The 25,542-nt window shown below is 42.7% G+C and overlaps 1 protein-coding gene and 1 long non-coding RNA gene across 3 annotated transcripts; both read right to left on the bottom strand.

Annotated features, from left to right (window-relative positions):
* Window positions 1–1,681: 1,681 nt before the first annotated feature.
* Window positions 1,682–5,521, bottom strand: LOC129371114 (uncharacterized). The gene is made up of 3 exons (XR_008607125.1): window positions 5,432–5,521; window positions 5,091–5,330; window positions 1,682–1,991 (listed from the first exon to the last, which is right to left on the bottom strand). It is a non-coding gene; the product is annotated as an uncharacterized LOC129371114 (long non-coding RNA).
* Window positions 5,522–6,784: 1,263 nt separating this feature from the next.
* enc3 (ectodermal-neural cortex 3) lies at window positions 6,785–19,872 on the bottom strand. 2 transcript variants are annotated; one of them, XR_008607124.1, is made up of 5 exons: window positions 19,624–19,872; window positions 17,180–18,214; window positions 16,323–17,095; window positions 13,931–14,169; window positions 6,785–7,997 (listed from the first exon to the last, which is right to left on the bottom strand). XR_008607124.1 is itself a non-coding variant. In XM_055047493.1 (4 exons), the coding sequence occupies exons 2-3, from the start codon at window positions 18,200–18,202 to the stop codon at window positions 16,349–16,351; spliced, it is 1,770 nt and encodes a 589-aa protein (XP_054903468.1). In that variant the 5' UTR covers window positions 18,203–18,214; window positions 19,624–19,872; the 3' UTR covers window positions 6,785–7,997; window positions 16,323–16,348. The 2 variants fall into 2 exon arrangements, 1 of the variants encoding a protein (XP_054903468.1); XM_055047493.1 differs by lacking the exon at window positions 13,931–14,169.
* Window positions 19,873–25,542: the final 5,670 nt, after the last annotated feature.

Here is a 25,542-nt window from a genome sequence, read left to right as displayed (position 1 = left end):
AGCCTTTGGTCATGAGCTGAATTTCCTTATTGCCCTCGGTCTTAACTTACGCAACAGAGCAGAAACTGTGAACCAGCTAAAAGAAGCTTCTTCTCCAAGGCGTGCACACACTTGCAAACGGTATTCTGTTTTTTCATTTCATCTTAATTGTTTTATTTTATGCCAGTGACATCTCAGATCTTTTTGGCAAAGTGTTAAAGTGCATCAAGTGGGATGATGAGATAAGGTGACATTAGCACGCATCTCTGTCATCTACTGGAACCTGCTCCAGAACTGGTTCAAAAACAAAAAGGAAGACTATTGTTTGCGTGCAGAAAATCTCTTCCTCAGTTCCTCCTCTTCCTCAGTCTCTGTTTTTTATTCTGTGTTTTCTTGTCGTTCTTCTGTGGCTCTTGACCAAATGGAGCATTTAACAAACTCCTCCTCAGGTCGCTTACCGCCTTGAACAACACACCCACCAACAACTGGCTTTTCCCTCCAGTCTCATCATAAATCATTCAGTATTTTTGCTCTATTTTAACGTAGCTGATCTGAGTCCGTCATCAAGAACCAAATGACACTCTGGAGGCAGACATAGGAACCTGAAGTGTTCACAAAGAGGCCACATGGCAGCTTCTCTCCTCATTCAGTCTGACCTCTGCTGCACAGTTTGACTGCCTCTGTATGCGAGTACGATCAAAGGCAGTGTGTGTGTGTGTGTGTGTGTGTGTGTGCGTGCGTGCGTGTGTGTTAACGTCCTTGCTTCATTAGTTTTTTTGCAAGCTGCACTCTGAATTTGGAGGGAGGATGACACACGTCAGCCCCAGACAGAGACAGATGCTGCTGACACGTCTGAGCGGCATCTCTCTATTGTATTATTCATCCTCGGTGTCACATCCCATCCATGGCGGTCAACCGAAAACTGGTTCGACAGACGGGGGTCCCCCGCACCCACCACAAACACACACACACACACACTTTCTTTCCTGCGTTTGGCTTATTTTCATAGTTCAGTTTGTTTGATTTTCTGCAGAGTGTGTATAGGCCAGAGGGCAGGCTTACATCTGTCACACTCCAGCTTCAAACAAGGCTGTGGATGGTGTGTTTGAAGCCAAGTGCTGTTCATTGGGAATGTGAAGAGTTTTTCAGTGCCGTGTGGGTGTGTGTGTATGCGTGCAGTGTGTGTGTGTGTGTGTGTGTGTGTGTGGGTGTGTGTGCTTGTACTTATCATTGCATATTTGCAACATTTTCTCCAATATTGTGAACCTTCTGAAGCCTGATGGGGCTCATGGGAAATAAATCCTGGTCCTAAAGTGACAGATCCCACTTTGGTTATGAAGAATTACCTGACAATTACCTAAGAATTACAATTACTGAAATAAATGGAGGAAATATAACCTCATTTTTTCAATAAATACTACGATGCTCCTTATGGGGTTCAAACCCGGCCCCATAAGAGCAAGTTGGGTCATATGGTTAGACTATAAAAATTACAGAAAAATGAATGGAAGTCAATGCAAAGTCCTTGTGAAGACAGACAGATAGACAGACAGACACAGAGAGACAGAAGGAAAATGTTGCTGTGTTTTGCCCTCAGGCAGCTTCCATACCATTTCAGTCTCCACCATCACTCCCTCCTCATACCCCTCTTCAACTCAATTGGGATTTCATTTCTGTTTTATTAATGAATGCCAGAGGAAGCAGCAATTATACATCTATAAAAAGATATCCATTCTCCCAAAGAACAAAGCAGTTTATGGGGGTTTTTAGCGACAAAGAGGAAGAGAAATGTGTCTCTCTGTGCCACAGGATTTCAAGTATGCCAGGCTCGCCTGGAATGTCCGCTGGCTCGGCTCTGCTCGGCCTGCAGTCTTTGCTCATCGCACTCAGTCGACGGCCGAAGCCTTTGTGTGCCTGAATGAATCCATCCTGGTGTTGACTTTGTGATGTGACTGAGTATCACCACGGCTCCTCGTCCAAAGAAAGCACAGATTGCAGATGGTTCCTTCTCCCTTTGTTTGATAAGGAAAAGAAAAAGGATTTCAGAAAATGTTTTTCAGTCAGAGACCGACAGAATCACAATCATTCTTTCAGTCAAAAATGGGCAACACAGGTTTCAAGCGCCTTGCAAAGGAATCATACGATTTCAGCAACTCTTCTGTGTAAAAAACGATCAAACTCAGTCAAATTGGAAGAACATCTTCCTTTCAAGACAATTTTTTAATCATTGATTCCCTATATTCAGGTCTGGACTTTGACTGGGCTGATCTTAACACATTAATATGGTTTGGTCCAAACCTCCAGAGTTACTTGTGGAGTGCCGCAGGGCTTAGTGCTCGGATCAGTTCTCTCTACTGAATGATGCATAATGTCATTTGGAGAAATTATCAGACAGAATAGGGTGCTTTTCCACTATTATGTTAAGCATAACTGAATTGAATACTTAATTTGTTTAAACTGTGTTGAGAAGACATGTCCTGAATTTTCTTCAGGCGTTTTTTTGGTTTATAAAACTTTCTTTTTTGAATTTCATCAGGTCTTTGCAGGTTTCTTCAGACATCAAGACTTTGCTGAAGATAGCATTTTAGGCATGAGACTCCTTCTTTCACTTGTCCAAGTTGCTCCAAATTTCAAACAGTAAAAGAAAATGAGACTTTTGCTGATTAAAACTAACCGCTAAGAAAGTCTGCCTCATTTGATTTAAGGACGAAAATGTAAGCCAATTGAATGGCGTTGTGTAAAGAGCAGCTCTATTATTTTTCACAATCTCTGCTTCTGACTAGATCTGCAGTGAGAACCTCTGAGTCAAAGAGATGTGGAGAGCTGGGATCCCTGTGATAAGAAAGAGAGGGAGCTTTGAGGCTTGCCAAGACTCAGACCCTGAAATAGCTGTTTACACAATGCAATAATTACCCTGCAAACTAGAGAGGGTAGCAGAGGACAAGAGTGCTTTGGCTCTGGAAAATGCACAATGGATTTGACAATCTGGGAGCTGATGCTTCAGAGTTCATCTTTGTTTTTGATGCCTTGCAGTTGAACTCAGCTTCTCAAAAGCAAACAAACAGTTTCTGTGCCTGTTTGAATAATGGTTCAAACTGGAACTTGCTACAGTAACATTGAAAAACAAAACAAAAAAATTGTTTACTTAAAAGCGGAGATTATCAAATGCAAATCTGACAAATTATATTAGGATCAGATAGTTAAACTTTAGAAATAAATTAAGTAGGAGGAACATAAAACCAGTTCTGAAATGGATGAAATCAACTTCAACTCTACCCAAAAAATGTATTAAAAGGAGAAAATCTATGATAAATTCGAGCCTGCACACAATTCTAATTTTTCCAAATCACTAAGGTGGTATGAGGTGTAATTATTTCACCCTGAAAAAAAATCCCATCAATTAACTCTTTCTAAAAAGTTCTGAATCAATATGACAAACCATATATGAGTGATGAAAGCTTCACATTTGAGCCAATAACACACAGCAGCATCTTCCAGTAGCTGTCAAGAGTGAAAGAAAATACATTTCAAACACAACACGCCCACCCATTCCCCCCCCCTCCTCCCTCAGACGTGCACGTCTATTCCTCGGACAGTAGCGATGAGCCGGCCTCTTCGTTGGCTCCGATGGTTACAGACTGTCTGTTTGTCTCTCACCGTGTTTACTCCTCGTCTGCTTCACCAGTCACCTCTGAAACCTCAGAGCCGCTGCCAAGCAAGACATCCACAGACGAGGGAGACGACGGGTGAGCGAGTGGGCAAGAAGATGTGAAGACACATCTGACACTGCTTGGGGAAGAGAAAAGGAACCGAAAGACAGTACTGCTGGGGTATAGGTGGATGTGTTTCAAAGACTAATCGAACCTGTTGGTTTCTGTTGGAGGTTGAAACGTAGAATAAAGAGAGGAGATGTTTGAACGTGAGAAATAAAGCAGTAACTTTATGGGGGGAGAAGGTTTGATGTTTGCTGAGCTTTGCAGCAAGAGATGTTTATGTAAGAGTCAGATTGAAGGCTTCCCTCAGATCCTCTGCAATTTTTATGAAGAGGCTCCTGCTGGTGTTTTCAGTCAAACACTTGCATGCAGCTGCCATTTGTCAAGTTTCTCTCTGTCAAATCATAAGAACAAAGGCCATACAACTTTGAAAATAAATTAGGTTATGATTGTAAATTCTACATTAAAATGTGAACATGTCAAATATTTTGTCAGTGTGAGGGATAAATTAGTTAAAGGTGACCCGATTTGCAAAGCTCTTACCATTAAAAATTAATAATAGGAAATAGGAAAGAATATTTGAATACCATTTTTCAGATTGAATTGGGCTTAAATCAGCCATTTCAAATGTCTAGTGTTGCTAATGTCCATGCTAACACACTAGCTGACATTTCAGTCTTTCAGTCAGTATCTGTGAGGGTTTTATGGGTGCATAAAAAACTGAATAGAAAAATTATAGAAGAGAAGTGAAAACTTTCAATGCATAAATCCCACCCAAAGAGTATTAGAAATTTGTGCAGAACACTGTTTATAAAACTAAACTATTTGTTCACCACAGTTAAAATGAGCCAAAAAGCTAAAGCTAGCTGAAATACTAATACTAGAAGGAAGGAGGGATGGAATTAAGGTTTGTCAGCTGAATTAGAATCAGGATGGGAAGGAGGATTGCAATTATGGTTGGGATTACAGTTGGAATCCAACCATTATTCATACCAAGTCTAATCCCAACCCTGATTCCAATATTAGTCTAAACACTCCTTGTAACACATATTGCAACCCCTTTCCATTCCCTACTTGCAATCCCAATTTCAACCATAATTCCAACACTGATTACATCTCTCCTTCTAACCCTAATTTAATTTAAAATCTACCTGCAACCCTCCTTCCAATCTCAATTTCAACCCTTGTTCTAACCCTAACTCCAACCCTTGTTCTAACCCTAACTCCAACCCTCCTTACTTCAATATCTACAGTCGAGTAAATATATGCAGCGACAGATGTTCTTGACTATACTGTGACAGAGATTGTGTGATTCAGATCAGGTCTGAAGAGCCCAGACGGTTCGTATATATCGATCCGTACACAGCAGGGAATCTTAAGCCGGTCGTCAGAACCAACCTCAGGGACCCCCTGGGGGTTAGGTGAGAGGAGGTCGATTCTCGCCTCATCACTGCGCCTTTGTTCCAGTCAGCACTAGCCAGAGAGCCCAGCTGGGAGTCTCAGGCCAGGAGACACACGCCGATGTTTGGCTGTGAAGGTCCAGAGCGGCGTCCTTGTCTGTTCCAGCTCACTGCCTCCTTTCTTGTAGGTTTACGAGAAGCCAAGCAGGCCCCTCCTTCCCCTGCCGTCATCCACAGACTACCTCAAAACCACATAAAGGAAAAATACAAATGCCCTCAAAACTCCATACACACACACACACGCCATCCACGCATGCACACACCAACACACCCAGACACCTTGCAAATCCTCTGATCCAAAATCCAGATTGTTATGGCAGTTTGGTCACCTCCCCATCCCGTCCCTCAACTTTCTGCTGCTGTTTTGGCCGTCTGTTCCTTTGTCTCTGTCCCACTTTGTAATGTCTATTTATGCGCTGAGCTTTAATTGTGTTGTGTTCAAGGGACGTTTCAAATAGCCTGGTTTGCACATTTTGCATCACAATAGGAGTCGCTGGGAGGCCACTCGTCCGGCTGTACTGTGCCAGGTCTCCTTTTTAGAGATACGGGCGTTTCATCTTTTATGTCTGCCTGTATTGTGTTTAAAAAATGCATAAATTAACCTTCTGATGAATCCCTGGTACTCCAACTGGCCCAGATTCACCCACATGCTTGACTGGACAGAGCCTGTTACTGACATGATGTCATGGCTGCCAAGCGAAACTTTTCAGAGCCGCCTTTTGTTGATATCCAATTAAGAACCCTCTTTGAGGATTTTCGGCAGCCTTTGAACTGACTCTTTATGAGTTAGGCCACTCGTTGCAAGTTAAAAACTTTAAGTAATTTGCACTGATGTTTTTGTTTTTGAGATTTGATTTGGGATGTATGATGGTGCAGTTACAAGCATCAGTCTTACAAGTCCTGAGTTTGAATTCCAGGCTGGGGTCTAACTTTGAAATTGTGATCTATTGTAATCAAACATTTATCTCAGGTTTGTCCGCCTGATCTTTATATTTTTTCTGGCATTGGACAGAAAAAATTAGGATGAATTCAAAGCCTCAGACGCACTTCAACCAGGCAGTGTTCACCAGCAGACTTGGTGCTGAAGATTACTGGGGGTCTTGCTGTCATTTTAACATGAGTGGACTTCTCCACCTTTAGAGGCTCAAACTACTGACTCTTGCTTGGCTATTGGAGAAAACATCACTAAAATCACCTGTTGCTTCAATTTGAAGCTCATTCTCACTGGAAGGAAGTTTGCTCTGGTTTTGACCATTGGATGGCTTGGTGGTTCATCACTTAGGTTTATGATCTTTGCAAAGACCATAAACCAGCTTAGATATGAAGAAAGAGAGCTTAAGGAAAGCTGCTCAGCAATGCATTACATCGGCCAAAGGCATGAAGAAAAAAAAAAAAAAAACTTCTCGGGCTGAACGTTTCATAACCAGCATGGACTTCGATTCCGGGCCTCAAGGTTGGGCAGCCTGCAACTTTCAGATGAGACATCCTCATCTGGACCTTCCCAGATTATTTGAAGGTATTAATAATTATAGTCAATGTAAATTGCCATAAAAAGTACCTTAAAAATAGATTTCATGCCAACTTGTTTAAATGTATGTATGAGTGTCAGGTGCATGAAGGAAAAACAGCGTATCGTTTTCAGCAAAATCGGGTTTATTGACAGGTTGTATCAGTATACGTATTGGTAGAGCAGACAGATACATTGGCGACTTGCAGTGTGTGAATGTGGAAGAAGAAGAACGACGTGAAAATGTGCTACAAAAAGGCTTCAATTACTCACACTGCCCAAGCTGGGTTAAGACCAAGATACAAAATTAAGACCACTGGGGGGTTTCTTTGTGCAAATCAAAGATATCTACATATTAATAATTACAAAACTAATGTACAAACTATACACACGAAAGACTTCTGAAAAATGTACATAGAAATGTTTTTTTTAAAAAGACCTACAGAGCTAACTACAGAGGAGACGCTTAGCTTTTATTCAAATGCAAAATATGACTAAAGTTAAAGATTTTGCTATATTTCTTTTTCATTTTTGACCTCTGTAAGAGTCAAAAATAATGCAACTCAATATTACATTCACAAAAACGAAATAACAGGACAATAGAAGAAGATGTAACCCTTCTTTGAACAAGTAAAAAAAAACAAAAAAAAACAACCCTGAGACAAAAACAAAAAAGAACTGAAACAGACAAGTATCTCCTTCAACATTCTCTCCTGCGAGCTTGTTACTTTTTTCAGTTGCAGAGCAGAATACAAATTTAGCTCACCAAAATTGAGGGAAGCCCGAGTCCAAAGGCTAAAAATACAGAGAGGAAGAATATTTCTGTGCACAAAATAATACACTTTCACAAACTACTTGCTTCCTTCACCGCACGGTTGGTTGAGGAGGTCCAATTCAGCCCCGCGAGCGGGGAAATAACACACACCTGAGTAAACGTGTCAGGCGAAAGGGAGAGAGAGCTTCACTGTAAAACATCATGTCCATAAAACTGGAAAAGGCCCAGAGCAGGTCTGGTCCGGTCACAGTAGCTTATTTGTCCCAGCAGGAGGAAAGAGAAGGAGCAGAGATGACTGCGAGGTCCGCTGGAGTAATCATGGCAACTGCTCCCGCTCAGACTGCTTCCATGAGAAAGTTACACAAGAAGTCAGAGTAAACAGATCAGGTGGGGGGAGGAGGCCGCAGACTCTCAGTCTCTGGGCTGGTTTCCAGGCCTCTGCTCCTCTGCAGACTCATCAGAAGCCCCAACAAGAAGACACAAACCCCTTCTTCTTCTTCATCTTCCTCCTCTTTGGAGCCAGCAGAGAGACATATGCCTGCATACCAGACACCGCAGCTCATCTGGGGGAACAGAAAAGAGGGAGATTAATGTTTAGGTCCTATGCACTCTGCTGTGGTTGAACGCTGGGCAAGGCGAAGTCTTCATCAGCTTATCACCATGCTATTTTATTGGGTTTACCCACAGTGTTATTAATTCCCCCCATTTAACCGGAGTTGTCTTATTATGTGGGATTACGGCGCTCGGCCCGGTAAAGTTCTCGAGGAATAAATACTTCAGGGTTTGAACAAAGAGAACCCGACTTTGAAAATAAGCTTCGCTGCATTCAAATAAGAATCTAATTCCAAAACCCCCCATCTGCTTTCTTCAGATAAAAGTTCAAACGGCAAATCGCCTTCTCAAAGTACCGCTCTCCAAATTCCTGCACATGGAAGTAGCATTTTGCACGACAAATGCCATAATGAGTTCTTTTGAAACCCTCATCGCAGGCTTTCTGTGCAACCCCAGATAACTCTGCGTCTAATTTACCACGCCTGCTAACATGAAGGAATGTTTCCCCGAATATCTCGGGGGATAGGAGGGGTTGCAGAGAAACTTCATCATGCCATTTGCTTCTGATTTGCATGTTTCTGATGATAGCTTTGCTCTTTGCACTGCAACATCAGTGCTCTGCAGCAGGCAGAGGGTTATTTTGGTAAGCTCTCATTATCACAGCTGGCATTACAGAAAGCATCCATGTACTGTTGGAAATGTGAATAATCAGCCTGTGGCACAACAGTTGGATCCAGGTAAAAGCTCCTGGAACAGCAACAGGGTGCAAACAAGTCTGAGGCATGCTTTCAGAGATCGAAGAAAAATGATCTGAACATTAGAATGCCTCAAAGCAGAAAGCTGTTTGATTCTTCACAAAGGATGTGAACATTGAGGACAAAAAGACATAGCAATATTTTTGTTTTTAAATAATAAAGTGCGCTATTATGCAGAAGATGGAGCACGAATCTTGAAAGATTCAACTGAAGGAAACTAATCCACTGGGATATTTTAAGGCAGCAAACACACAAAAAAAGGCCAGTGCTATCAGCATGCACCAGAGCCGATATTGGTCAGGGAGCGTCGGTGGTGCAATACAGGGTCTGACTCACTGTGACACAGCTCCCACTCAGACTGTACTCCTGTGCCATTCCAGGGTAAACATACAATCTCAGTTTGCTGCTTTGGATTTTACCCTAAACACGGAGTAAAAAGGGTGCTAATTTTATGGATTAAAATCAAAATGACTGCAAAACGTTGCAGACACTGCGTTTGTGGTGATGGTTGTGCATTCTCCCCTTAATCTGTGTGCAAACATAAATTTAGTGAAAGAATTGTTCACGAGGCTGAAACTCCACGTTTCCAATTTTATATTTCCTTCTGACAGCCGATACCTCTGCTCAGAGTGTAGATAAGTATGGACCACCCACAGGAGGAAGGCTATAAACCAACACTCTGAATACTGTTCTTACATAACAGTGTGCTAAAAAAAAATTCTAAAGTCAGCCAAGATTAGTGTCAGCAGAACAAAGCTTTGTAAAAACCGACTTCTGAAATCTTTCACAAAATTTTAATTCATGCATCTCCAGTTCCCGGATGATATCCATCCATCAATCTGCCTTCCTGAGATTTAACTGGAGGTGGTGCTGAAACAATTCTTGCCAAGACGCAATCTGAAGCTTCTGGGGAAACAAGGAGGTACTGCTAAAGTAAATCAAAAAGCTACTCCTTTTTCATGTCGATGAGCTTGAATACACACTTTAAAAGCTGCTGCTGATGCAGCTGAATGAGGAGTGGAGTTATCAGCCATTGGACACAAAAGAACTTTGGTCTATATTGAGCTCTTCACAGAGAAACTGAAATATCATTTATGCATTTCAGTTCAAAAAGTAAAACTTTGATGCCCATCTAAAAACTTAATATGACCAATTTCTAAACAAAACAAAAAACAATACATTTTATTGCTATTATTTGTCAACCATACTTGTTCACCCCGCTCAATTGTTCAGAAACATATCTGGCCCTCTGAAGAGTCAACATCTTTGGCAAAGACCTTTTGTGTGTCGTCCTACTTTTGGATGCAAGCTGAAATTGACAAACTTACCAAATGCTTCACGTGAACCTCACCGTTCTCATGTCAAGCCTCGGCTGCCTCAGCAACAACAGATCCTGCCCCCCACCAGCGATAAGCTCCACTCTGTCTCACACACACACTTCCTCTAATGTTACATGTCAAGGTCGATAACATGCAGCCCTGAGCTGGGTCGTTTACACACATCCCCTTTCACCCACATCTCAAGCTATTATTAATATTAAAATGATCACCAGCTGCTCGAGTTTCTTTAGAGCCTCGTGTTTGCAGCTAAAACACGTTTTAAAGAAATGTTGAATTTGACTTAAACTGGCAGCAAAACTCATGAACTTGCTAAAACTGAATCGAGATTTCAATTTTTGTCCACCCCCCCTTTCATTGTGGTTTCATGCCGCAGACCACACCTGCACCCACCAGCCCCGTTAGCCGTAAAGTCCCAAAGCAAAGTCCAGTCTTCCTTCTTTAGCGGCCTATTCTGGGTTTAATAACGACCACCAAGAAGTCCGTCCTGCAGTGACCCACACGTGACTAGACCTTGCTTCATCTCCATGAGTCTGATATAGGATTCTGCAGCGAACAGGAATGTTAAAACTGGGACAAAGATGATCTGTGGGACAGAGCGTGCTCCTCTGATTAATTTCCAGACGGCCAGCCTCAGCTGGTTCTCTGAAGCGGCCGCTGGAACTGTATGACAGCTCGTCTCTTTTTAAGGCTGTAATCTAATTAGTCTGGGTGATTATTCAGCCATTTCAAACGTCGCCTTTCCTTTACCTTTTTGTTACCCTCAGCATGGAGAAGAGGCCAATAAAACCTCCATTAGGTTTATGCTAATGTGGCCGGCCGTGCCTAGGGGCTGTAATGTGGCGAACTGATTACTCCAGGGACCGCAGGAGAAGTGTGCATCCGAGCTGAGGTGGTAGAGGGAGTCATTGTCGTACACAGATGCCGCAATAAAAGCTCCTTTCAGCTCGTGCTCCTGGTGGCCCTCACAGCGAGGCATTAATAAAACATTAGTATTGAGTGACTGGGGGCCCCTGCGCTCCTCCTCCCCGATCCTGATGCGACCTTTCCATTTTACAGCAGCTGTCCGAGCCCGCCGACGAGTCCCACCGTGGCCCCCCCGACCTCTGCAGGTGTAACCTGCCACAGAGAGCTGCCAACTTCAGGAGGGATCCGGCTAAAAGAGGCGGGTGTCTATGTGTGTGCGTCTTTGGGGCTGGGAAAGAAACCTTTAAAATAGATAACAGGCATTTTGTAGATGTTTTGATTTAGTGGGAAAAGAAGGAGATCTGGAAGTAGATGACTGAGTAGATCTCCAGTTACACCCTGTCTGTGACCAACAGCTAACTAATAACCCTGAAACTGAAACTGGTTTAATTACTGGTAAGCCCAAGAGACTAACCCAGCTTCACTTGCTGGCAGGATAAAAATAAAACAAAAGCCTTTACCAAGCTCTTTTGAGGGAGTTTCTTGCTTCTGCAGTCCAACTCATCCCAAAGATTTCAGAGGTCAGAGAAAATTATTTTAACTCTCCACATGCATAGCGTCCATTTGCTTCACCTGAAAGATTATCTAAACATTTTCCTTGATTCTTGTATTTCTTTTCTATAAATTCCATGCTTAGTAACTTGATCACGTTTTGAACAAGGCCTCTGATTGGCTAAGCTACTGCCATTTGAGTGCTGTAAACCTTATTCTTGTATTGATTGTAATGAATGAATTTGTGGTTAACGTAATACTTTGCTGGTCCGATGAAAGAAATTCTGGCAGAAATTCTGGCCAGCTGCATTCCCACTACAAATGTGCAAAAACCTTTTTCAATATTCGGCATGTCGATAAAACAGAATCTTGTGGTTGCTGTGTTTCCATTAAGTAAGAAATGCAATCACAACCACACGTGAATAAGTCTGTACATTTAAGACTTTACAAATTGTGGAGGCGATGGATGTAAACACTTACATGAGCTATATTTATAATTCAGCCACGGTAGCACTCATCATCCATCTGCCATCAGAGGAGACACTGATGTCTCATTCAGGTGGAGTTACAGCAGCTAAGTATGCGGCCATTTTGGGAAAAGGTGGCGTGTGATTTTACAGAACCGCCATTGATTCAACACTTGAATGACAAACTCGGGTTTTGATAAAACCGTGCGACCTCTTGTGGCTACAAGTAAACTTGTTGCTGCTGTAAACAAACTGGCGTTGCTCATGTGATGCCAAAAAAAAAAAAAAAAAAAAAAAAAAAAAAAAAAAAGAAAAGAAAGAAAAGTTTCCAAATACAAACATCTCGATACGGCTGGAAAACCACCACACTGTAGCATAACATTTACTGAAAACTGGTGAGCTTTTCCATTAAGCAAATTCATTTTCGGAATTACAATTTGCACAATTTTATGATCAATTGAAACAAGACTGGTGTGTTCACTTTCTACGCATCAAACTACACAACATGATAGTCACTGTGACTATTAAATACTTTCAATGGAGAATGAAGGTTAAGGGTGAACAAGAGGTTGAGTTTTTTACTGATGGGGGATCGGAGCTGTTTACTCCTGTCTTGACCATAAAGACAAACCTCACTGTTTAAATGGTTACAAATACTTTTCCATCAGCAGCCGCTTCTGGCTCGCTGCTCTGAGTCTGCGGCCTGCCGCATCTACTGGAAGAGCATGAGGCAAAGAAATACAGTAGGTGGCGACCAAAAGGAGCAGCGGATAACAATCCAACACGCATCACGCGGCCACATTAACAAACGCGTACTAACGGGAACGCAGACCACACCTACATTCCTGCTGAATTAGGAACGGGTCGGCTGGCTCTTTAAGCAACCAGCGATGTCAGCAATGTGCCGGCCCGTGTGAGCGAGTCTGAGGGTAGTGAGAGTGGAAAACAAGTGGTTTTTACTACTGCATAAAAACCAACAATACTACCAGTGAATACTTGAACAGCTGACTGGTGGTTTTCAGCTGCAACAAACCTAAAAGGGAAGGAAACGCACACACATACACTTACACACTTTGTTTTCTCTCTAACCCCAGCTGAACGTTGACAGCCTCTGGAGAAATTTATTTTTAGGCAGGCGATAGACTCCGTTGCCAATCTCTGCAGGATATGCTTTATGATCCTGCTGGTCACACTTCACCTTTTCTCCTACTTTGAGATGATTTTATGTTTTCCTGATATTCTATTGAGGTTCCTCCAACTCGGACAACTTTCTGAAGGTTATGACTTCTGGTTGGGTCACATATGAAACTACTTGAGGTGGGTAGGACACACAGAAATTGTATGTAGCACTACTTCCACATATTCAAGTAGGAGTAGCTGTCCAAGAACATACTCGAGTAAAAAAAAAAGTATTTGATGAAAAGACTACTCAAGTGCTAACGGATCAGAATGTTAATTTAATATTTGAAAATTACACCATACAGACCAAAATATAAGTTTATATGGAACTTTTGGTATTGTAAAGATCAAATTGAAAATAATTTATATATAAGAACTTCAAACTAACAAAATTATGCAAAATATTTTTTTTTTCCAAAATCAGTTACTTTCACTCACAAAAACTGAAGAATTTGTTTTTGGCAAACCTTTGGCTAAATAAAGTTTCTTCTTCATTTGGTAAAGTTCCTCATAGTGGGTAGAATAACAAGAAATTTTGCTCTAGTGAGAGTAATGATACTTCATAATAAAATCATTCAAGTAAATGTAAAATGTGCAGCATAGTAAAAATACTCCTGAAAGAACATTTCTCCAAAAACGTGCCAAAGTAAATGTAACTGAACACATATAACTAGTTACGACTCAACTCTGAAAACTCCAAACTGAGGTCTGAAAAGGCATTAACCCTTCATAGCAACACTCATATCACCTTTTCTCCTTCAGGCTCCAAGGTCTCAGGTAGAGAAAGACAGGACACGTGAGGAAATAAGTCTGACTTGATGGGCCAGAAACTGGAGCTCTTTTTTTTTTTTAACCCCCTCCTCCAGGCTCTGCTTTAATAAGGCATACATGTCGTCAGCAGCAGTGGGCTGGTTGGTGTAACTGAGAATTCACAAGGATGTGCTGCTTTGATCTTTTACAGTCAGGCTGTCTGTCTCCATCGTGGCTCTACAAAAAGGAAAAAAAAAAAATAAAAAATCCCTCCACTACCATGGCTACATCAGCCCATACAGCAGCAGCTGCATAATGCTAAGCCCCCAGCTCCACCATCTCCAGCTGTTTACTGTACACACCAGCCACGCCTAAGCCCTTTGCTCATTACTTGCTTCCTCCTAAAACTCCTCCAAAACTGGAGCCTGTTTGGAGTCTGTCAGATGAAAAAAAAAGGACTTATAAATATGAAGTAAACTTTTACTGAATTCATTTCAGAATTACATCCGTTGACTTTTAAAAATAAACGTTTTCAATCTGTGAGCTGATTTTCCAGCAGTGTTTAGGAAAGATATGCATAAAATATGTTACATTTTCACAATTCACTGTTCTACAACACCACTTGAACTTTGTCCCATTTTAACTATTCAGCTTTTACAACACTCAGTATTTGTGTGCCGTACTTTCTACATTTAAAACCATTTTACCTCTTAACTCCTTTTCCAATAGAAAATGTCTGATCTTGAAATCATTCAAACACCTTGTGCTTTTTGAGGGACAATTACTCTCTCCCACCTGGTAACAAACACAAGGAAAGTTAATTCTCAAATCAGGAATCTTTGATGCATCATTAAGTTTGAATAAGCTGGAATGTTTTTGATGACATTCAATTATGTTTTCTAAACATCTGATAAAGCAGTTTGAATTTTTACTTAATTTTAAAAATGTAAACTTCTTTAGGAAGTCTCCTTTTCATTTTATACTATTTTAATGTTTTAGTGATTTTAAAACACAGCATATCTTTTTCAGCTAATTTCTAATACAGAAACTAATCACTACAGATTATTGAACTCTGAAAAAGTCACTTTTGAGTTCACTGCCGTGATTCGATTTGTCCTCTCTCTCTGGTGTTTGGTGAAATTTCTCTAAAAACTTTTCACTACTTGGGTATGTGGCCATGGCAACATATTATATAAAGCTACTTCAAAAAGTTGGACAACAAAGCAATGAACTGAAGTGCAGGAGCCCCTTCTGTTGCACAACTAACTGGCTGAACTGTTTTTGTTTTGATTATTGATTGAATAAATGCTAAATTCAGCTCGCAAACCAGGTCACATGACATATAGCCCAAAACTTACTCTACTACCTCCGGGCGTGTTAAAATGGCCCAACTCCCACATCATTCTGCCTTTCCTCTTCTCATTTCAGCAATTAGGCCCCTCCTAAAGCTCTCTCTGCAAATACCGAAAGACATGTCAGGGGAAAACCTTTTATTCAGCACAAAAGTGTGAAATTTGCCACCTGTCCTTTCATGAGGCAGATTGAGCTGCTCAAATCCTAAAGCAGTCTGGTATGATATGAGTAAATTACATTTCCATTTCCTGGAGACGGGGCACTGCCTCCTCCCTTGCCGTGTCCCTGAAGCTATAAAAAGACCCTTGAACTGCTGTTTATCCTTCAAAGAGAACAGATTGCCCTGTCAACACATTCTAATCCTATAATTCAATGTATAAATAAGCAGACATTGCAATATTTTTATGTGGATGAAGTGACAGCGACATATGATCTTACAAAAAAAGCTGTTTCTGAATGCATCCAGAGGGCATTTCAAACGACACATCACCTCTTCCACCTGCTTTCAGTGACTGTCCAACAGCAGCTTGTCCGTCAGGCAACCCTGACTGACCCCTGCGGATCAAGGTGCCTCACTTAACTTTCCCATCCACACAAGCACAGACCTGATCGGCCGACTACACCTCACTCCACTCTGTGACTGAGGCTTCATCTTACAGTCCTGGCTTTGTAATTAGCAGCGCTGCTGACATTCTTTCTGCCCCATAAACTCCAACATGTTTGTCCAACACCCGGCACTTAGATAATCTTTAACAGCCGTAACCCCTGGCAACCTGCAAAACAGTTTGCGGCTTTAAAGTGACCGCCTCAGGTTCAAAGTGGAACTCACCCAGGCACAGAATCCAACAATGTGGCAGAAGCTGATTTATGCACTTCACACTAAAGCTTGAAAGCAACACCAATGTTTAATTTGCTTCCAAGGAGCCAACCCTTCTGTAGAAGACTGTAAGATAATATGACTCCTTAGAAGTTGAGGTATAAAGAAATTCAGTATGACTAAAGACTTTTACATGTTAATGGAAGCTACAATTGCTCACCTAGAAAAGTTGCAGACACTGTGTGTCTAAGACGGCAGGTACTTCCATGTGCTGACGAAGGCGGTAGGAATGAGTGAGTATGGCACACTGGTCACGCTGTCCCAGGAGTCTGATGATGGATCGTAACAGTCTAGCGTCTTACACCTCTGAGCCCCAAAGTACCCTCCAACCACATACAGCCTGTTCCCTGATGCCACCGCGTGACAGCTGATCCGTTTGGCCGTGACGTCACCGAACTTCGACCACTGATACGTCTCGCTGTTGAAGCGGTACGCAGAGCTGGCTGAGAACTCCGTGTCACCTCCGATTACGACGACGTGGTTGCCGACGACGGCCGCTGCCGTGTACCGCCACAGCTGAGGGCAGGCGGCGGGTACAGACCAGCGGTTCTGGCAGGGGTCGAAGCACTGCACCTTGGGGTATTTGTCTCTGTTCACACTGGTGCCTCCGAAAGCAAAGAGTTTGTTTTTGGCACCGACAACCGCGGCATTGCTCACGCCTTCCCTCAGCGGGGCGACCAGGGTCCACTTGTTGCTCTGCGGGTCGTACTGTTCGACTTGTTTCAGAGACACCGACGGAGACGCAGGGAAGGATCCCGCCAGCGATGTGTGTCCTCCCACAACGTACAGCACGTGGTCAAGCTCTGCAGAGCCATGTCCAAATCTGGCCACAAGCATTGGAGCTGCTTTTGACCACTCATCGTGCAACGTGTCGTAGACCCAGACATCCTTGGAGGCTCCGTTCTCAGAGCCGCGGCCTCCAGTAACATAAACCTGGAGAACAAAGAGATATGACATGAATTCAAGTCGAAGATATGCTACAAAACGGATTTACTGCAGTTTAGATTACACACATACCTTACAACCAATGGCACAAGCACTGCACTCCTTCCTAGGGCTTGGGATGTCTGTTTTGGGTGTGATCTCCTTGGTTTTGTTGTCAATCATGTAGACTTTGTCACACATGAATGTCTGTCCCCCAAGAAGCAGCAAGGCTTGGCTCACTTTTCTGGGCCGCGCACAGAACCCCGTCACAATGCCGTCGTTCTGGAGGATCCTCATCTTGCACCGCACTGCGTCTTCTACAATCTCCCGGCCCACCTTGTGGCACATCACCAACTCCTCCGAAGCGACGTTCTTCAGCAGATAGGACTCTGGCAACAGGGCCAGGCGCACGCATCGCAGCAGATCCGGCAACTCGCTGTGCCGCCGCTCCATGTCCGCCTTCACCCAGTCGATGACCGCCTCGTACACCAGGCTCTCGTCCTCCACCTCCAGCTCCTCACTGAGAATCAGCTCCTGGACTTTATCTTTGGGCAGGCTGAGGAAGTCCTCTGTTCTGAAGAGAGTTGCAAAGTTTGCCAGACACATTCTCCATGACAGCTCATACAGCCTCTGACACTGGTGGGCGTCTGACAGAAGCATCATCCCAAGACAATTAGACGGATGGAGGTTCTTCTCTAGGAACTCTGCCGCTGCGTCCCGGATGTCGTGGAACTGAAGCATGTCCCCAGCTTCCAGCAGTGACTCCGCGTTCTCCTCATTGATGATGACCCGGGCCGAGTAGGCATAGTCAAGCAACAGTTCCAGGACTTCGGGGTGGAGGGAGTCGTGAAAGTTGACGTCAGCATCCCGACTCTCCCTGAGCCCCCCGCTGAACATGGCCTCAAAGTAGCGGCTACAGGAGGCCAGGACCGCCCGGTGGCATGGGAAGGAGCGGTTGCCAGCTTTCAGGACGACGTCGGTGAAGACTCTTCGCTTGCGCAGCAGGTTGAGCTGAGTCAACAGGCTGTCGGCGTGCGACGTCTTGTGAAAAAGCTGGATGTTCATGGAGCCAGAGCTGGAGCGCGACTTCCGGTTTTCGTGGTTGCTTACAGACATCTTGACTTTGACCTGGCAACAAAAGACAGTACAAAAAATATCAACAAACTGCATCAAGGCAGCCAATTTATTTGAATTTTTATAGCATTTTTTGTTTGGCTTATACAGAGGATGACATAAAATCCAAAGGAAGAAAATACAGAAAAGTTTACAAATTGGTTGATAAACAAAAAAATCTAATAATGGATGGAATGACAAATGGAAAGAAAGAAATATTTGGATAATAAGTAAATAGAGCTGGACGGAAAGGCAAACTTGATGGATGGAAAAAGGTATTGACAAATGAAGGCTGTGTAAACAAATGGACAGATGCATAATAAATATGTAATTAGATAATCTCATCCTTCCCTACACCAGAACCCTGCGACAATTGCTTCCTTGCTATATGTACGAAAAACCCCAGTAGATGATGAATGATTGTCCAAAAATAAAGCGGAACGGAAATGAACTTCAGACTGTACAGAGAGATGAAAGGAGATGAGATAAGAAACACTCCCACTGCAAAAACCAGTGTGCACACAGCATGCCAGAGATTTACAATGTAAAACCAAAGAACATGCATCGCAGTCAGATCTCAAAGACAAAAACAAAACAAAAAAACATTGTCAAATGACCTACATTGGCTTGTCTTTTCGGTGCAATTACACTGAAGCTAAAGAAGAAACACCTGGGCGTGCTGTCCTGATTCACATCTCACTGCCCCTATAAACAATTGAGGACTGAGTCACCAGATGAATTCCTGCATGCTTGTTCAGTTCCTCAGCTGGATCACATGCAAGATGGTGCCAAAGGCGAAGCTTTCAAGCCCACATTTGAAGTGACACCTCAAACCAGCTCCTTCTGGACCAAATTATATAACCAGGCTAGAACACTTTAAAACAGAAAAACCTCTTCCAGACCACTCGAGGAGCCAGAATCACAGCTCACGCACAGAAATATTTCTGAATATAATAAGCTACAGTTGAATCGTCGCACCTTTATTATGGTAATTACCTCCTGGAGAGAAAACAAAACAAAAAAGTCCAGTGCTTCATGAAGGCTGCACTCCGCTTGAAAGCGACCAAATAAATATCTTCCGCTTCAAAGCTCCTTTTGTTTCAGAGGAGATAAATTTAAGTCGACTATTCACTCCGGCTGAAAAGGCCGGACTTCCGTGGAGGGACTCTGCGAGAAACCCAACTGGGTTTTGTGCAGTAAATGGGGGGAATCAGCAGATCGCCATGCGCTCAACTTTCCTCCTAAGTTAGCAAGCAGTCCAGAAAACCATCCGGGCTGCTGCCGCGTTACAGCCGACATCAAAGCATCCCGAATCACAGCCTCCAGCCAACCCCCTTCAAAACACACACTTTTATGGGCACAGACGAGCGACAAACGAGCACAATTATGTATTTAAGGTCAAGATTCAGCGTCTTGGAGCTTACCGTTGACGCGAGCAGAAGGGCCGATCCAGATTCCTTTATCTCGGCTACAACTTCGGTCTTCGGTCTCTCTGAAGTTGCGCCGCAGTTTAGACAAATCTGCTTTCTAAATTCACAACTAAATCCCACACTAAATGGCTAGAAGACGGTGAGGACGGACGGGCCATTTGTTTTGTCCTAAAACTCGGGAGTGTGTCCGCGTAGGAACAGCGTGAAAAGTTCAGCGGCTCCGAGGACGACGGTTGAAGACCGACGGGCAGCGAGTCTGAGCCGAGAGAAAGAGCAGCCGCAGCAGTGAAACTGCGCTGACTCCGCCCACCTCGCTGCAGCTGACCAATCAGCGGCCGTCTCCACCGAAAAGCCTTCCTTTGTATTCATTCCTTATTATCACAAAGAAGCTGCAATAAATCAGCCAGAAACACCTGTCATTGGGTGCTTAAACTGACTTCAACAGTAACTTTATTAAACTTGGAGCGGAATTGAAAGTCCGATGGCTATTCCTCCCAAAGCGCTGCCTTTGTTACTTAGACTCATTTGTGTTCAACCTTTAACATTCTGCATCAAGTTTTAAGATTTTTTTTCCATTTCTATTACATTTCACAAATGCTCTGCATCAAAAAAGACACACATGATGCTCCCACCCCATTTTGGTTTAATCAAGATTATTTTTGACATTTTAATAGGTTATGTGTATTTTTATGTAGTGTAAGTAAATACATAGTTTCAACTATATGCAATGACCGAGTGGTTTCAGAGTTCAAGTTTGTGAATCCTATTACTTTAAGTTCAAAGGCATTTTAGCTATCCTTGCATCCTGATTCCTGACGTACATTTCTTAGTAGGGCCACTCTTCAAATACATACTGCCTATATTTGGGCGACTTTATTTCCCGTACAGTAAACAGCCACAGCGTGTCAATGTTAGAAGGAGAAAGGTTTGACGGCCTTACTTGTGTCAGAAACACGAGTTGCTGAGACCTTCTTCAAAATTTCACAAAAATTAAGTCAATTGCTTTGAAAAGAAGTTTAAAGTCTTCTTTTAAGACATTCATGTTGTGTCTATAGTGACCAAAATTTTTAAATTTTATGATTTGCTTCTTGTAAATTCATGCATGCTTCGTTTGCCAAAGCTGCAACATTTTTACCCAGTAAGGCTATAAAGCAAATAGAACACAAAGTGCTCAGAAAGAAAACAAGCACAATATTGTCTTTGAAAGGCACTGAAATTATGGCTTGCATTTCAAAGTAATGAGTCTCTCCATCATATATGTGACACTTCAAAGACATCTAACGCACTGAAACACTGACTAAATTATTCAGGTTTTTCCAGTAAAAGCTAGATTGTTCTTTATTTACATTGTTAAACCAAGTTTCAACAACTGAATGATACATCAGATGTCAGGAATGCTCATTCCCAAGAAAAAACAACAACTAGTGATTGCTTAAAAGTTGTGTAAATCTTGTGATTTAGCAAAAAAAGAATCTCGGATTACTTTTCCGCATTTTAACTCAAGCGCTAAAATGGACATTAGGCTTTCTTGCACTCATCGGCTCAACGAACTCCACACAGGCCAAACCAACAGTCTCAATGATCATATGATTGCAGGTTAAGCTTTTCTGAGGCGCCTCAAATTGCTTCTTTAGTAAAATTCACAACATTTTCTGAGTGCTTGTGAGGTTTTTAAAGAATTTTTTAAAGAATGTCCCTGCATTTCAGGCAGGTTCCCAGAAGAAAAACTAACGCCAGCTTGTAATCCATCAAATTCAGCCTGCACATACAAAGAAATCAAATATCAACTCTGAACAACAGAAGCTTGTGTTTACGTTGCAAAATGCATTTCAAAATAAAAAGGTGTGCCCGATTTCCCTGAATTTTTAAGTGACAGATATCTTTAGGTATTTGAAAAATTAAAGTTATCTCTGTTGGGATTTGCCTGAACTTGTCCTCAAGTGTATTTAATGTCATGAGAGAAAAGCTGTATTTAGGTGCGCCAGTTCCTCTATTGTGCAACCTGTTGCTATGGTTTACTGAAGGAGCACAGTCATTGTTCGTGTCATTAGCAGTACCTGTTTTTCACGTTTTGACAAGTCAATAATACACTTCAAAGCAAAATATATACACATATATATTATTTACTTATTTAATGAACATACATTTTGGGAGACCCTGTTTTTTTTGCACTAAACTGAGTGACCCACAGCAGCAGGACCCCAACTTGCAGAGTAGATTCCACACTTCTCAGGTTTCCCCTTCCCCTCTATGAGCTCCTCGCTCCCTCTTACTGTCACTCAGCAGCTGCTTCTGAAGCTTCAAAGCTGCTGCTGTTCCTCAGCTGTCACAGTGTGTGTGGATGAGAGCATGTCTGTTTTTCAGCAATCTCCTATTTCATACTCTGCTTCTCAGTGTTTTCACAATAATAGGTCCCAATTTCAGTGGTGGTCATGTCAAATTATTATGGAATCATGCGAAAGTTACAACCACTATCCTCACTATTTTAGTGTGATTTTTATGAGACATTTCTATATGAATAAGAATCTTAAAAGTGAGACATCAGTTAGTATTTCAACTAGAGTAAGTAAAGTCAAATGATAAACATTAACTCTGGAGGAGCTAGTGGTCCACAGCTCTCCAAATCTGCCATTTATGGAAAAGTGGGCATAGGAAAATCAATTTTGAAAGAAAGTCAAAAGTCTTTTACTTTTTGCCAGAAGTCAGTATAGGTGATCCAGCAAAAAAACTGTCATGTCAAATCCAGCTATGAATCTATGACAAGACATGTTCAAGGATCCCAAAGCTTAAACTGTGACTGAGTTTAAGCTATTTTGCAAATAGATGGGCAAATTTGTGCAAAGCTGATAGAAGCAGACCTCATAAGACTTAGTGATGTACTTCATCTGTAAAACCTTTTAACAAAACACATCATTTATCTTCATAATTATGCCCTACTTTGTCATATTCGAACATATAAAATCCTTACAAAACACATTGCTGTTTCTAATTACAGCAGGACAAAATCTAAAAAAATAAATAAATAAAAACAAGGGGTACGATTCATTCTGCAAGCATTGCACTGCTTCACACTTGGAGGTCCCTACACCCTGACTAACGACAGTCAGGGTGTAACTTCAAAGCTCAACATCAGTAACCACATACTCTTGTAATTTATATTTTCATAACCATGGCCGCCTGGGCTCACTGGAGCCTTGTCTGGAAGCTGACTAAACCAAATGCTTTCATACACACAAGTGTGCCTGAAGGAGATTAAGATTTTAAAGAGATTAGAATAATGAACTCATGATTATAATCTCGGGTTAATTCATTTTGCTGCTCTATGACCCTCCCCCTCCACCAGCCAAAACCTTCTGTGGACTCTGTGCTTGTTCCTCTATACAAGCATTGTGTAAGTGTTCATTAAATACTCAAAGAGAGGCCCGCCACTCATCAGACCCCCCACAATTATCCCCTAATACCCTGAGGGGTCTTCAGTTCACCACTGTCCGTTTGGAGAACAGTAACCGTTACGTTATTGTTGCCAAAGGGCTCACTGCACCACATGTTTGTTCACTCAAGGCAGGTGGTCTTCCCACTGAGGTCAACGTCTGAAACATAAGGCGAGGAGTCTTTATAGGGGTTGTCTTCCCTCCCAAGGTCTCAGCAATGAACAAATAAAAGGTTCCAATCATTAAACAATGTTGAATATTTAGAGAGTCTTCAATGAATTGTGGAAATATTGGTGTTTAATTGTCTTCCCAAATCAAAGATAAAGGATTTTTCCCCGTAGTTTTGGGCTTCCGCACCACCATGTTGCTGGCAGGTTCAGGATGTTTCCCCTTACAAGAAATACACAGAAAGATGTCAAACTAAAGAACAAATAAATGGATGAGTGAGCAATTTGTTAGGACATAATGGGACTGATTTGGCACAGTTTAGATTTTTACCCAATTAATTGATAGCAGTTGAGCCTGTTTTTTTTCCATTGCCTAATAAAAAAGAAATATTCCAAACAAACTATGAGAGAAATTATATTTGACACAAGTAATATTGAGATTACAACAAATTTTATATGGCAATTAAAAAATACAGGTGGGAAAGGAACGTAAATGGCAGTGCTACACAATCAAAGGAGGAATAAATTGTGTACATAAGTATAGTACTGTTATTTTAAGACCATATGTGTATGACAGTATATGCAATGTATATAATTTAGTATATCTAGTATATTTATATATCACATCCCATAGGACATAGTTCCACTCTTTTTTTCTTACCTGTGTTCTTGGTCTGTGCCATCTTTGTAAATCACTTGTGCAGGCCAGTGCAGCAGGAACAGTTGGCAGCTGGAGTTGGTAGTAGTGTGCAGTCTGCTAAAGAAGTGCAACTACATGATTGCAAAAACCAGTAATTCAGCCTTTTCTTTTCCAACACCCAGTGATATCTAAAATAGACAAATGTTTTAGTAACACATTTATACATATAGCATGTTTAGCTTTGAACAATAGATTCTAGTTTAAAGCTTCAACAACAGCAGAAAAAACACAGACTGATTCAACCGCAACAAAAACAGAAAATAAATAGTTCCCTCTGAACAGGAAGATGTTAGAAAAAAGCTCTGAGTTGTCCAGAAGTCGTACGTGGAAGTTCTTCATCTGTCACATATGATCAGGAACTCGAACTACAGAACAAGAGCCAACCGACTTTCAAATCTGCAGCTTCTGCCTTTCCTCATTTGTCTTCATGGATCTGAAGCATCTAGCTCTGACAACTACCTGTCCCTCGACAATATTGGACACTGCAGGCATGCAGGAGTAAAGCACAGTTTCAACATCAAGCATCATCTAGTATCTCATAACTAAGTCCTAGCATGCTGTTTTTCCACAAACTGTACTGGCAAATACATTTCAGAACGTAATCAGAATATAATAGAAAATTATGTTTAAACATAATTTGTTTAAACATAATTTAAACATAAGTTTAAATTATGTTTGTCTCCAACATTCCACGTAATTTAGCAAACTAAGTTAAGCTTCATTACGATGTTTGTGTAGTTCATATATTGTAGCTAGCGGTTAGCTCGCTAAGCTACGTCTTTTCTTACCTTGATAGCGGTGGATATATTTTTCGTGGAAGAACTTGTATCCTTTCATACGTTTGTTGGTGGATGAAATAGCCGCTGAGATTTCCTCCGCATCAGCGAAAGAAAGGGCTGGCAAATTAAGTAAGGACGATGAAAAGTACCGGAGAAGGAGAGCCATTTTCAGAGTAGTTGAATTACAGTCACCAAAACAGGAAGTGCCGCAGCACTATCAGATACAGGTGGGAAAGGCCCCGCCCCGCCCCACGGGACCGGGCAGTTGTGCGCATGCGCGGGACCGGGGCGGTAATGCGCATGCGCCGGGTCGGGGCGGTAGTGCGCATGCGCCGGGCAGGGGCGGTACTGCGCATGCGCGGGACCTGGGCGGTACTGCGCATGCGCCAGGTCGGGGCGGTAGTGCGCATGCGCGGGCCGAAGCGGTACTGCGCATGCGCGGGCCGGGGTGGTACTGCGCATGCGCGGGGCAGGGGTGGTAGTGCGCATGCGCGGGGCACGGGTGGTAGTGCGCATGCGCGGGCCGAGGCGGTAGTGCGCATGCGCGGGCCGGGGCGGTAGTGCGCATGCGCGGGCCGAGGCGGTAGTGCGCATGCGCGGGGCCGGGACGGTAGTGCGCATGCGCGGGCTGAAGCGGTACTGCGCATGCGCGGGCCGGGGTGGTACTGCGCATGCGCGGGGCAGGGGTGGTAGTGCGCATGCGCGGGCCGAGGCGGTAGTGCGCATGCGCGGGGCAGGGGTGGTAGTGCGCATGCGCGGGCCGAGGCGGTAGTGCGCATGCGCGGGCTGAAGCGGTACTGCGCATGCGCAGGCTGAAGAGGTACTGCGCATGCGCC

Source organism: Poeciliopsis prolifica, unplaced genomic scaffold, assembly GCF_027474105.1.
Source record: "Poeciliopsis prolifica strain line A6 unplaced genomic scaffold, Auburn_PproV2 SCAFFOLD002, whole genome shotgun sequence".
In the NCBI taxonomy this organism is placed as follows: Eukaryota; Metazoa; Chordata; class Actinopteri; order Cyprinodontiformes; family Poeciliidae; genus Poeciliopsis; species Poeciliopsis prolifica.
This window is presented reverse-complemented; position numbering and strand designations above follow the sequence as displayed.

Bases quoted from the DNA above. Each gene is read 5' to 3' on its own strand.
- enc3 (XM_055047493.1), bottom strand. From the start codon at position 18,202: ATGTCTGTAAGCAACCACGAAAACCGGAAGTCGCGCTCCAGCTCTGGC. The intron at 17,096-17,179 runs GTATGTGTGTAA...TTTGTTCTCCAG, and splicing joins CTTGTGCCATTGGTTGTAAG to GTTTATGTTACTGGAGGCCG.